The 12,781-nt window shown below is 42.8% G+C and overlaps 1 protein-coding gene across 1 annotated transcript in view; it reads left to right on the plus strand.

Annotated features, from left to right (window-relative positions):
- The window catches only part of tmem163 (transmembrane protein 163), a 120,607-nt gene that overhangs the window by 950 nt on the left and 106,876 nt on the right, over window positions 1–12,781 (plus strand). The window contains exon 2 of the mRNA XM_062967030.1: window positions 6,031–6,150. Within this exon, the coding sequence (XP_062823100.1) occupies window positions 6,031–6,150 (120 nt within the window). The remainder of the gene's footprint in view (window positions 1–6,030; window positions 6,151–12,781) is intronic.

Genomic DNA, 12,781 nt, shown 5'->3' on the forward strand with positions numbered 1-12,781 from the left:
TCCCTTCCCTTCTGTTATTTCTGCCTCCCTTTTATCCTCCCTCCTTTCCTTCCTCCTTTGCTTCCTCTTTTAATCTTCTCTAGTACCTTTTCTCCTTCCTGCCTGCCTTCCTTCCTTCTGCTCTTTCTGCCCCTCTTCCTTTTCTCCTCCCTCCTTTCCTTTCTTCTTTGCTTCCTCCCTCCTTTTCTCCTCTCTTCCTTTTCTCCTACTTCTCCTTCCTTACTTCCTTTTCACCCCTCTCTTCCTTTTATTCTCCTTTCCTCCCTTTCTTCTTTCCCTTCTTCTTTCCTCCTTTTCCCCTACTTCTCCTTCTTTCCTTCCTTCCTTTCTGTCTCCTTTCCTTTTCTCCTCCGTCTCTTTCTTCCCCCTCCCTCCTCTCTTTTCCTCGGGTCTTCTTTCTTTCTTTCTTTCATCCCACCTCTTCCTTTTCTCCTATATCTTCTTCCTTCTGTTCTTTCTGCCTCTCTTCCTTTTCTCCTCCCTCCCTCCTTTCCTTCCTTCCTTGCTTCCTCCCTTCTTTTCTCTTCCTTTTCTCCAACCTACCCTCCTTTACTTCCTTTTCTCTCCCCTTCTTTTCCTTTCTTCTCCTTCCCTTCCTTTCTCCTCTCCTCCTTTTCTTCTTCCTTTTTTCCTCCTACTTCTCCTTCTTTCCTTCCTTTGCTCCTTTCTTCCTTTTCTCCTCCCTCTTTTCCTTCTTTCTTTCCTCCCTCCCTCCTCCCTCCCTTTTCTTTTTCAATTCTCCTTTTCTCCTACCGTGTTTCCCCCAAAATAAGACAGTGTCTTATATTAATTTTTGCTCCCAAAGATGCTCTAGGTCTTATTTTCAGGGGATGTCTTATTTTAGGGGAAACAGGGTACCTCTCTTTCCTTCCTCCCTTCCACACCTGGAATCACACATTGTCCAATTTTGGGCACCACAATTGAAAAGAGATGTTGACAAGCTGGAATGTGTCCAGAGGAAGGCGATTAAAATGATCAAGAGTTTGAGGAACATGCCCTATTAGGAGTGGCTGAAAGAACTGGGCATGTTTAGCCTGCAGAAGAGAAGGCTAAGAGGAGACATGATAGCCATGTATAAATATGTGAGGGGAAGTCATAGGGAGGAGGGAGTAAGCTTGTTTTCTGCTGCTCTGGAGACTAGGACGCAGAACAATGGCTTTAAACTACAGGAAAGGAGATTCCACCTGAACATTAGGAAGAACTTGCTCAATGTGAGAGCTGTTCAGCAGTGGAACTCTCTGCCCTGGAGTGTGATGGAGGCTCCATCTTTGGAGGCTTTGAAACAGGCTAGATGGCCATTTGTCGGGGGGTGTTTTGAATGTGATGTTCCTGCTTCTTGGCAGGGAGTTGGACAGGATGGTCCAGGAGGTCTCTTCCAACTCTAGGATTCTATGATTCCTTGAACAGCTCCCTCCCTTCTCCTCCCAAAGGCACCTTCACAGAGGCCTGACCTTCCTCTCTTGTCCTCCCATAATGGTGGGCCCAACTGGACCCTCCTCCTGCCATGACCAAAGAAGAAGAAGAGTGGAGAATAATCTCTTGCTGCCCCTAAGGGAGCATCTCACACTGCAGAACGAATGCACTTGGACACTGCTTTAACTGCCAATGCTCAATGCGATGGAATCCTGGGTGTTGTAGTTTGGTGAGGCCCCAGCGCTCTGTGGCAGAGGAGACTTGTCAATCTACAACTTCGAGTGTCACTTAAAGGGTTGCTGGACTGCATTAATCTTACAGTGTAGCTACACTCTAAGATTCACAGGCAAACTTTAGCACCAACTACCCATTGGGAGCCAAACACCCACGGCTTGAACAATTTCTGTTGACAATTTCAACAGAAAAGGGAAAACCATGAAAATGAACAAAAACTGGCTACCAGTATTTAAAAAACTCTAAAATCAGGAAAGTCAATAAAGAACAACACTCTGAAAACGGGAATTCCAGACAGGAGAGAAACAGGGCCAGCTAACACCTCCCAACAAAGGATTCCCCCAGGCAGGAAGCAGCCAGCCTTTGACGCTGCAAAGCTATTCAATGCTAAGCTGACCAATTGTAACATTCACACTTGCCCTCAACAGACAAGAGTTCTTTCTCCCACCGTAGACCTTCCACAGATATATAAATATATCTTGCCTAGTTCCCAATTTACCTCACAACCTCTAAGGATGTCTGCCATAGATGTGGGCAAAACGTAAGGAGAGAATGCTTTTAGAACATGGCCATACAGCCTGGAAAACTCACAGCAACCCAGTGATTCCAGCCATGAGAGCCTTTAACAACAGCTTGAAAATACTTTTTATAAAATCCCAACAAGCAAGCCTTGATTTTGCCACTTTATACCAGGGATGCTATTTTACTGTGCTATTGCACATAATGGGAATTGAACACCCGCAAATTTTGGTATTCAAGGGGAGAGGTGTGCCTTGGAAACCTAAAACCCCCAAATTACCTTGTTGCATCTTTCTCAGACACGTATCCTTGTTATGTGTTCAGAAGGTGCAGTTCCACCCAAAGTGAAGGCCATCAAATCCTACAATGGCATCTTTTTGGAGCATTTCCCATCATCATTATCATGACTCCTCTTCCCGGTGCGCCCTCGCTAGCCTTTCTGCCACTCTATTCTCTCCACTTCACAACAGTATTTGAATGGCCACGTTCTCTCTCCGGTCCTTTACCATTCTCAGAAGAAGAAAAAAAAACCCAAAAACCAGCAATGTAATCTCAAATGTAAACATTTCTGTAAACAATTACATTTTGAAAATATTTCTTTTTCCAATCTAGGCAGCCACATCAATTATGCACCTCTCTCTTTCATCCTCTACTTCTTAAAACATAAAAGGCGGCTGCCGTCATGCAGAAACAATCCCTTAAACATACACTTTTCCTAATGCATTTGAACCTCTGTATTCAAAATGCAATGTAAAAGGCATTTGGTAACAGGCGGACAGGCAAATAAAGGACCTTCCCGCCTCTCCTTTCAAGAAAGGGTCATTTAGCCCATTGTCCCCCGACACAGGCACCTGCCCCGCACGCGTCTATTCACCCCCTTGGCTTATATGGCAATTCCCTTGGAGTCTGCCCTTTCTTTGCCTGTCCCTCCCTGCCTCGCACATACAATGGCATTCAAGTTTCCTCTGAATTCAAGCGGCCGCCTCTCATTCCTTTGCAACATCCTCTTGGCTATTGTTTGCAGTCTTCTCTTCTTATCTCAGATTCCTAATTGTGTTGTTTGAAAGGGCAACCTTTCCAGCAAACCTTTCTGGGTACAGTCGTATTGTGCAAATAAAAATAATAGTAATGATGAGATTAGAAGCATCTCTCCTTTAATTTGAAGGAATGGGCAATACCTATGTGCTTTCAAGCCTCCTGTCAATTTATGGCAGGTGGGTTTTCTTAAGCAAGGAATACTCAGAGCTGGTTTTCACAGTTCTTCCCTTTGAAATATAGCTTACAGTATCAGGTATTCATTGTTGGTCTCTCATTCAAGTATTAACCAGGGCTGAGCTTGATTAGTTTCTAGGATCTGGTGTCTTTAAGGGGGAATACCTACAAATTTGGTTTAAGATCCAACTTAAAGAGGGGATGGCATCAAAAGAAATGGACTTGTCTGGGAATACGCCTCCCACTATGAATCTTTTATTCACTTATTGAGATATATCAAGGTGACAGAGAGATGGAACAAAGGCCCCAGTTAAATGGATTGCAAGGGTGTCTGTGTGTGTGTAAAAGAGAAAGAAACGGGACAAAGCACCCATATGGGCTTCTTTCTAAAACCGGCTTTCCTGATTCCCCTTAATACTTCAGACTGCTGGTAATGGATAGCATTATTTCCGAGGAAATTTTGGAAATAATTTCACTATTTATTTTGTCCTGAATCTAAACCCCATTTTGCTTGTGTGTAATTCAAGCTGTTTGGTTGCTTCTTAGTGGAATATGAAGATTTTAGACTTAAGGCATATTCAACTGAAGATTTTGTTCCTGTCATTTTAAATTTTGTTTTGTTCCTATACCATTAAGATTCAAATGACTTACGCAGGGTTCAGGCCCGTAGCCAGGATTTTGATTCGGGAGGGGCTGGGATTTTGGTTCGGGGGGGGGGGGCTGAGTCTGGGTGAGAGAGGATCTACCCTAGCAAGCCTTTTGTATCGTTATCCCAATACCCCCATGCATATGGGATATATTGAGCATGGTGATCAGATTATGATATGAATAAACATAACAGTTTAAATAATAAATGAAAGGCGGACCACCCTGAGAATTTTGTTTGGCTAAGTAGAGTCACTCAAATACAGCTCATTTCCCCAACTTTTCTGAGGGGCTGAAGCCCCTCAAGCCCCCCCCCCCCCCGGGCTACGTGCCTGGCAGGGTTAATTGGAGCAAGAAAACTGATTGAAACATAGCATGGACTTTCATCTGAATTTTTAAAAAGTAAATGGGGAAAGCCAACTTTTTGGGTTGCCATACACTGGAAATGACTTGAATGTACACAGCAGCAACAAAGATGGTGTTGATTAAAGGCAGTGTTTATTAAATACTAGCCTCATAAAGACGTAGAGCCCTTTCACACAGCCATATAACCCAGAATATCAAGGCAAAATAACCCACAATATCTGCTTTGAACTGGGTTATCTGAATCCACACTGCCATATATTCCAGTTCAAAGCAGATAATGTGGGATTTTATTCAGCTGTGTGGAAGGGACCATTATCAGCTGAAAGGATTTCCCTATAACTTAGAAATTATCATTTTAAAAACAGGCAACAGAAAAAATTAGAGAAGTTAAATAAAATCCATTATTATGAATGCTAAAATGTTATCTTCTATAAAAAGCTCTTAGAACGATAGATACAGGCTTTTCCTGTAAATTGCTACTTAATTCCTGTTGGTTGGTTATAGTTCAGCGTAATAATAGTCCAATGCATATTTGAACGTTCATTTTAAATGAAATTGGTACAGATAATGCAGCTGCAAAGGTCTAATGTTACCTATGAATCCCCTTTCATTGTATGTATTTGGCAGCAGTAGGATGTTTACATGCTGTACCCTGGGACATTTTCAGAGATACAAGACAATGCTTTTAGGATAAACGATTTTAATTAAACCAAGGTGATGAATCATTTTAGATTGGAATAAATTAATAGTATGAAATTTCTCAGATTGCCTATGTGGAAGCAGGCTTTCTAATATTTGATAATTAAAATATGATTTTAGTAATATATGTCCTTTTAGTTGATCACTATCTGTGTGATTCATGAATATCAGCAGCTGATATGTTGCACAGATCTGCGTGTTGCTCTTTTGGCATGGAAGTACCAATTCAATGAAGCTTTCTCTAATTTATTCCTCCAATAGCCTGATTTGGTAAGGCTGCGCTTCCCCACAGTGACCCACAATTAAAAATATATATTCAGTTGAAAAGCAGTGTTTTGCTATTCTTTTCGGCAACCAGGTGACCAGGATGAAAAGAAAAGGAAGCTAAATTAAGAGATACCGTCATTTAAAAAGAGTGGCTAAATTTTACTGGTACAGTAAGGCTTTTAGAATGAAAATAACAACAGAATCAAATGGAGGTGTCTGTGCAAGAAACGAATTCTTTTGCTATCCTTTATTATGCATGCTCTAGTTTTCAGACATGCACCACATCAGCCCTTTTCTTTCACCCTGTAGTCAAACTGCCATTTGGTTCGTACATCTGGTTAATGGGCACCCTAAGCAAGCTTTCCTCTTCTTACCTGTCCTGTAAAGATGGTGTGAATGCAAAATGGGGAGATGTCAAGGTGCTGTGAAACCTTCGGTTATAGTTTTCTTTGTGCTCTGGGTAGTAAGTAGTACATTTTAAACCTCTCTGTGAGCTGTAGGCACACAGCTGGAGACAGCTGAACTCATGCACCTGTATTTGTTTAAATATGCTGAATCGAACGACAACACACATAGAAAGCATGCATGGGGAAAATCCATTTTTGGGGTTCTGACAGGATCTCACTATATTTTATTAAAAGCAGTAAAAGGAATTATTTTCAATTCTCTCATCAGGTTTACTAGAAAGCAGCACAAGGTTAAAACCTCATGAAGCTCAAAGCTACAGAAAGAAGGCGCTGTGGGTTTCGTGGGCTTCTATTGTTGTCACGTTGGCCCTGGCGGTTGCTGCCTTCAGTGAGTATTGGACCTGCTTCAGATTTTTAGCTTTGTCTTTGGTGCCCAAAGAATTGCTTTTATACAGTTTGTGTGTAACTGACACAATGATTTAGACAAGACTTGTTTGATGCTTATGAATCAATAAAACACAGCTCTGTGTATCTTCCCTCCCTTGGAATAAAATCACTGAAGGTCAGATGAAGAAGATATTTGGTTCTCTTTAGCATTTGTGGATATGGAAATACGTTGATTTTTCTGAGTAGTATCAAAATATCTAATGGTTTGATTATTAAATAAAGAAGAGAAGTAAGGACTGTACCTTTCCTTGACATCTATCTGTTATACACCCACACACAGATAGTATATGTGTATATGTGTGTGTGTCTATATATAATATCTAATCTACATATATATGAATGAGATTTATTTACTTGCCTTGTAATGTAACAACAAGGTTTGGAGGGCATTCTTCCATTCTGCAAATATTAATTCCCCCATGGGACTGATTTAATAATGTTCATGTGGATGTGATTTTCTTCTTTAGGCTGTTTAAGTTAATATTTGAGAGGGAATTACTTTTTTCTAAAGTGCTCAGCGTGGACATTTAAAGCAAATACTACTTTACAAATCAAACAAAGTAAAAGACTGCTGGTTTCATTTGAAATGACATTCACCTACTCAGACAAAAATTAAACTAGTAGAAATTGGCTAGTTATCCTGTGAATATGTAAAAATTAAGTGTTCTTAAATTTTGGATAGTTTTTATGCAAAGTGCTTGATTGTTCTAATAGTGTAAAGATCTGTTACTTTGCTTTGTATGGTTGGAGAAATTGGACTATTTATTGTTACAGAAAGAGAATTCCACTTCCCAGAGACACAGGATTGGTGTGCAATGCTCAAAATATCCTTTCCTGGTGCGAGAAAAGCTGAATGCTGTAGCCGCATATGTTCCCTTGCTAATCTGCAGTGATGGGCTAGTGCTGAAAGTTGGTGTCAGCTCCCAAGGGGTGCTATTAAGACGTGGCCAAATGCGTTCTGCAATACTCAGCATATATTACTTGGTGTAATTGGTATGGAAGGCACACATACACTCTCTGTGTTGATTTTTACAAGAAGAACGAAACAAAAGCAGGGTTTTCTCAAGCATCTATAAATGTTCTGTTTCACTGGTATAATTTTCTACTTTACAATGAATCATTTATTTCAGAAATGTGTCTGTGGTGTGAGGTATAAATTTTTAGGCAAAAGGAAGTACATAGGGAGAGGAGATGAGGGATGCTTTGCAGAGTTTTCTGTATGCTTGAAAAGGAAGATTTTGTAATAGAACTCTTCTCTTCTTAAATGGGCCAAATGGAGTAAATATTTTAGTTTACCGAAAGGTTATACTATTTAGAATTTAGGTTTTCCATACAATTGTATTTGTAGTATGCCGTGTTGAAATCAGCAGTACTTTTAAGTCTGAGTACAATACTAGACTATGAGCATTATTTTAGCTAAAATAATTTATAAATATCAGTTTGCTGATTGGAATGATTTATAGTTTTAAAGAAGAGGTTTGTTGAAGAAATCTGAAGTTATATTGCAAGAAGAACATATTTCAATATTTGGTTCAGAAGTAGAATGGTTTCAAAATGGTAAACGTGTTAATGTTCATACATACACATTTGCACAACTTGGGGATTAAATATCACTTTTCTGAAACTGTAACTACCAGGAAGTTGGTTACCTACCTCCACTTGCACCAAAGAAAAAGGAAGGAGGAAACTTCTAATCTGAAAGCTTATTCTGAATCTTCTGTCATTTTGGAAGGAAAAACAAAACCAAACCAAACCAAGAACATGGTTATTTAAAAGCTGTATAATTCTCAGATGTTGATATTATGTGGGAGAAATTATTAGAAGCAGGAGTACCTTTTTAAGAACAAATGTGTTGAAACTCTAAATTTAATCAGAATTGTTTAATTGGAGGAACAGGATTTCCAGACTTAACTAATATTTGGAGTTGTAATCGTTCTTGTTGTGGAGAACATATGGGCATCTGCATCTGTGTCCCTCTCCAAATAAGGCAAGTACAGTTTGGGTATCAGATCAAGAAATTACTTAATGTCTACCCATGAGCTACAATCCTCGTCTACTTGCTTCTCCCAAGGTTTTTTGTAAGCTTCTCCATTCTTCTTATTGCCCGAGAAACAGTAGATAGACAATGTGTTGTTGAAGGCTTGCTGTGAGTTTTCCAGGCTATATGGCCATGTTCCAGAAGCATCCTCTCCTGACATTTCACCCACATCTATGGCTTGTGGACACTTGATGAACCAACCTGGACACAGCATATTATTTGAGAACACAAAAATGCTGGACCACTCTAACAACCACCATGCCAAACTACACAAAGAATCCATTGAAATCCACAAGTATGTGGATAATTTAAACAGAAAGGTGGAAATCATGAAATGAACAAAATCTGGCTACCAGCATTAAAAAATTCTAAAATCTGGACAGTAAATAAAGAACAACACTCAGAAGACGGGACTTCCAGACAAGAAACAATCAGGGCCAGTTAATACCTCCCAACAAAGGATTCCTCCAGGCAGGAAGCAGCCAGGCTTTGAAACTGCAAGGCTATTCAATGCTAATCAAGCCGGCCAATCGCAACATTAACATTTATTTATTTAATTATTTACAGTATTTATATTCCGCCCTTCTCACCCCGAAGGGGATTCAGGGCGGATCACATTATGTACATATAGGACAAACATTCAATGCCCATAAACACATCGAACCAAGACAGAGACAACAGACAGACAGACGCAGAGGCAATTTAACCTTCTCCTGAGGGGATGTTCGATTCTGGCCACAGGGGGGAGCAGCTGCTTCATCATCACTCTGATGGCACTTCCTCACTTCCTCATTCCAATGTTGTAAATTAGTTAAACTTGCCTCCCCACTTTTATAAGTGGTTGTCAAGGACAGAACGCCACAAGATTCAAAGTAACAGAGTTTATTAGATTACAGAACTCAAAAATGCCCGTAAAACACAAGGGCCAGGCAGTTTTTGCCTTTAGGAGCAAAAAGGGGCAAAAGTAAATGTTCAAAAGATAAACCGGATTAAACCGGAGTTTAATCCGGGTAAAAACAAACTGCTTGCTTCAGCCTGGGTATAAACGAAACGAAAGCCAAGGAACAAAAGATACAAAGAATGCAACTAATTGGCAGCAGATTCCACTCTGCTGCCAACACTGTGCTTAGAGTAACTTGCGTCGCTCCCCCACACACACAGCAGACAGGATCTCCAACACGAGTAAATCAGCCAAGGATTGTAGCAGTTGAGTAGACCAGTTCCGTTCCGTAGATCAAAGCCAGAAGCAGACGTTTGTAGTTTTTCCAAGTCCAAGAAGGGGGGAAGACAAGCCGTGGTCAGTTCAGTCCGAGTTCTCAAAGCAGGAGATGGCGTCCGTCAAGAAGACGACGGAAGGTCAAGCTAATAAGAGTAAGCACAGGTTTGCACAAACAAATGCCCACACAATCCCTCCCGCCGTCTGACCCTGGATTCCAATCAACTTACGTCACAGCACAGGAAAGCACACAAGTCTTCAGGGAAGCGTCCCACACACACACGGATCCCAAGCGTTTGCCCAGATTACCTTGCCCAACGCAATTTGCAATTGCTCTCAAGCCCCATTTTATGCCAGTTACAAATCTTCATCACTGTCAGCTGTCCTCCTTAACCCGGGCGTTTCCTCATCACTTTCCTCGTCAGAGCTGGAACACCTCTGACTACGCCCAACAGCATCTCCAGCTGTGGATCCCGTCCCATCCCTCCAGCTAAACCATGGGTCTAATCCTGAAGGTCCCCATTCATCTTCTGTCCCATCATGGCCAGTGGCACCCACTTCCTCCCTTACCCGAGTCCAATCCATCTCATCCTCCTCTGAGCTAACCAGCCCCTCCTCCATTCTCTCCGTAAACCCTTCGAAAGACTCCTCGTCAGATGGTGCTGCAAATATGTCTCGCAGTCTTTTTCTCTCTCGCTCCTCGAGAGTATCTGACTCTCGAGGAGTCTTACGCCCACGTCTGTCAGTAACAGAGCCATGAGGCTCAATCATAACACTATCCCCTCTCACAAAGGCCTCCTCCCCCGATGGCGGAGAAGTGGCAGTGATACCCTCCGCTATAGCACCACGACGACTAGAGGTATCAAGTTTCAACAGCGAACGATGAAAGACTGGATGGACCTTTAAACTAGACGGTAAACGCAAACGAAACGCAACAGAAGAAATCTTTTTAACGACAGGAAAGGGACCCAAATACCGAGGCGCAAACTTTCCCCCAGCCTGTTTAATATGTTTGGAAGATAACCACACCAAATCCCCTTCTTCCAACTCCTCCCCTGCCTGCCTGTGGCGGTCAGCCTGAGTCTTCTGCGTTGCCTTAGCTTCCAACAGTAAGCGACGGGCAACATCATGCAATGCAGCCATTTCCGAAGAGCGGTACACAGGGTCCGAAGAGACCACATTGGTCGACGGCGCCACACCTCCCCGTGGGTGAAAACCATAAGTTAGCTCAAATGGCGTATGCTGACTAGACGTGTGCACCGCATTGTTGTAAGCAAATTCCGCCACCGGTAACCACTTTACCCAAGCCGTGGGTTGATCTAAACAAAAACAACGCAGATACTGCTCTAAGAGCCCATTAACCCGTTCCGACTGTCCATCCGTTTGCGGATGGAAAGCTGAAGACACGTTTAACTTAGTCCCCAAACACTCATGGAAGTGTTTCCAAAAGCGTGACACAAATTGCGGAGCCCTATCTGAAATAATCACCTCGGGTGCTCCGTGCAAACGATAGATGTGCTTTGTAAATAGTAAGGCCAACGTAGGGGCCGCCGGAATGGTTGAACAAGGAATAAAATGAGCCAGTTTACTAAATAAATCCACCACCACCCAAATACAAGTATAACCCCCAGACTTAGGCAAATCTGAAATAAAATCCATGGAAATGATTTGCCATGGCCTCTCCGGAACAGGTAAAGACGATAACAACCCTCTAGGGCGCCCAACAGGCGTCTTACTCTGCTGACAAACGGCGCAGCTGTCACAAAAGCGCAGAATGTCTTGCCGCATCTTTGGCCACCAGTAGCTCCTGGTGATAAGCTGTACGGTCTTGAACCTGCCAAAGTGCCCAGCCATGGGTTCGTCATGGTGGGCTCTAATCACCTCCAACCTGAGGGTCCCTACTGGTACGTAAACCTGCCCCCTACGCACCAATACCCCGTCTTGATCCTGGAGATGCGGCAGTATGGTACGGTTACCTGCAGAGAGCAGCATCAGTTGCTCCTGAGTCCACACATCATCCTTCTGAGCCTCAAGGATCTGGTCATGTAACCCAAGCTCATTATCTACAACACACAGAGAGGCAGTAGGCAAGATGGTCTGACATACTACCTGCTCATTGGTCTTAAATTCCGGCTTGCGGGATAAAGCATCGGCCCGCAAGTTTGCCTTCCCCTCCACGAACTGCACCTTGAAGTTAAACCTGGAGAAAAACAAAGCCCAGCGGATTTGACGCTGGTTTAACTTCTTTGCTGTTTGCAAGTGCTCTAAGTTCTTGTGATCAGATCTGACCACGATCTGGTGCCGTGCCCCTTCAAGCCAGTGCCGCCACACCTCAAACGCCACCTTAATCGCCAACAACTCCTTCTCCCATATGGTATAGTTCTGCTCGAAGGGTGTTAGTTGCCGCGAGTAAAATCCACAGGGACGCAAGGTCCCTGAGGAATCCTTCTGAGACAATACAGCCCCCAACGCGTAGCTAGAAGCGTCCGCTTCTACCACGAACGGTCTGTCAACATCAGGATGGGTTAGTATGTTGTCCGATTGAAAACTAGACTTTAGTTGTAGAAACGCCTCGTGAGCTTCCCGCCCCCACACAAATGGCTGTTTCTTGCGCAGAAGCTGCGTCAAAGGTACCGTGAGCTTTGCAAAATTCGGAATAAACTCCCGGTAGTAATTAGCGAAACCCAAGAACCTTTGTACATCCTTCTTAGACTTCAGCTCCTGCCATGAGTTGACGGCGTCAACCTTATGTGGGTCCATTTTAAGTTCCCTACCTGACACTACATGACCTAGGAACTCCACTTCAGGCACATGAAAGACACACTTGGAAGCCTTGGCGAAAAGCCCATTAGCCCGCAGTCGGTGCAGAACCTGCTTGACATGTTGACGATGTTCTTTCTCGTCCTTAGAAAAAATCAAGATATCATCCAAATAAATCACTAAAAATTGGTCAATTAGGTCCCTGAACACATCGTTCATGAACCTCTGGAATACCGCAGGAGCATTACAAAGCCCAAAAGGCATGACTCGGAACTCGTGGCATCCGAAACACGTGTTAAATGCCGTCTTCCATTCATCCCCTTCCCGTATACGGATTAAGTTATAGGCCCCCCGCAGGTCAAGCTTGGTAAAGACCTTAGCCCCTTGCACCCTTGATAACAGTTCCGAGATTAAAGGGAGCGGGTACCTATCCCGAATGGTGTATTTGTTTAGGATCCGATAGTCACAGACCAGCCTAAGTTCCCCAGTCTTTTTGGCTACAAAGAATACTGGTGCCGCAGTTGGAGAACTAGATGGGCGAATAAACCCCTTGGCTAA

The sequence above is a fragment of the Anolis carolinensis genome, chromosome 1 (genome assembly GCF_035594765.1).
Source record: "Anolis carolinensis isolate JA03-04 chromosome 1, rAnoCar3.1.pri, whole genome shotgun sequence".
Classification (NCBI taxonomy): Eukaryota; Metazoa; Chordata; class Lepidosauria; order Squamata; family Dactyloidae; genus Anolis; species Anolis carolinensis.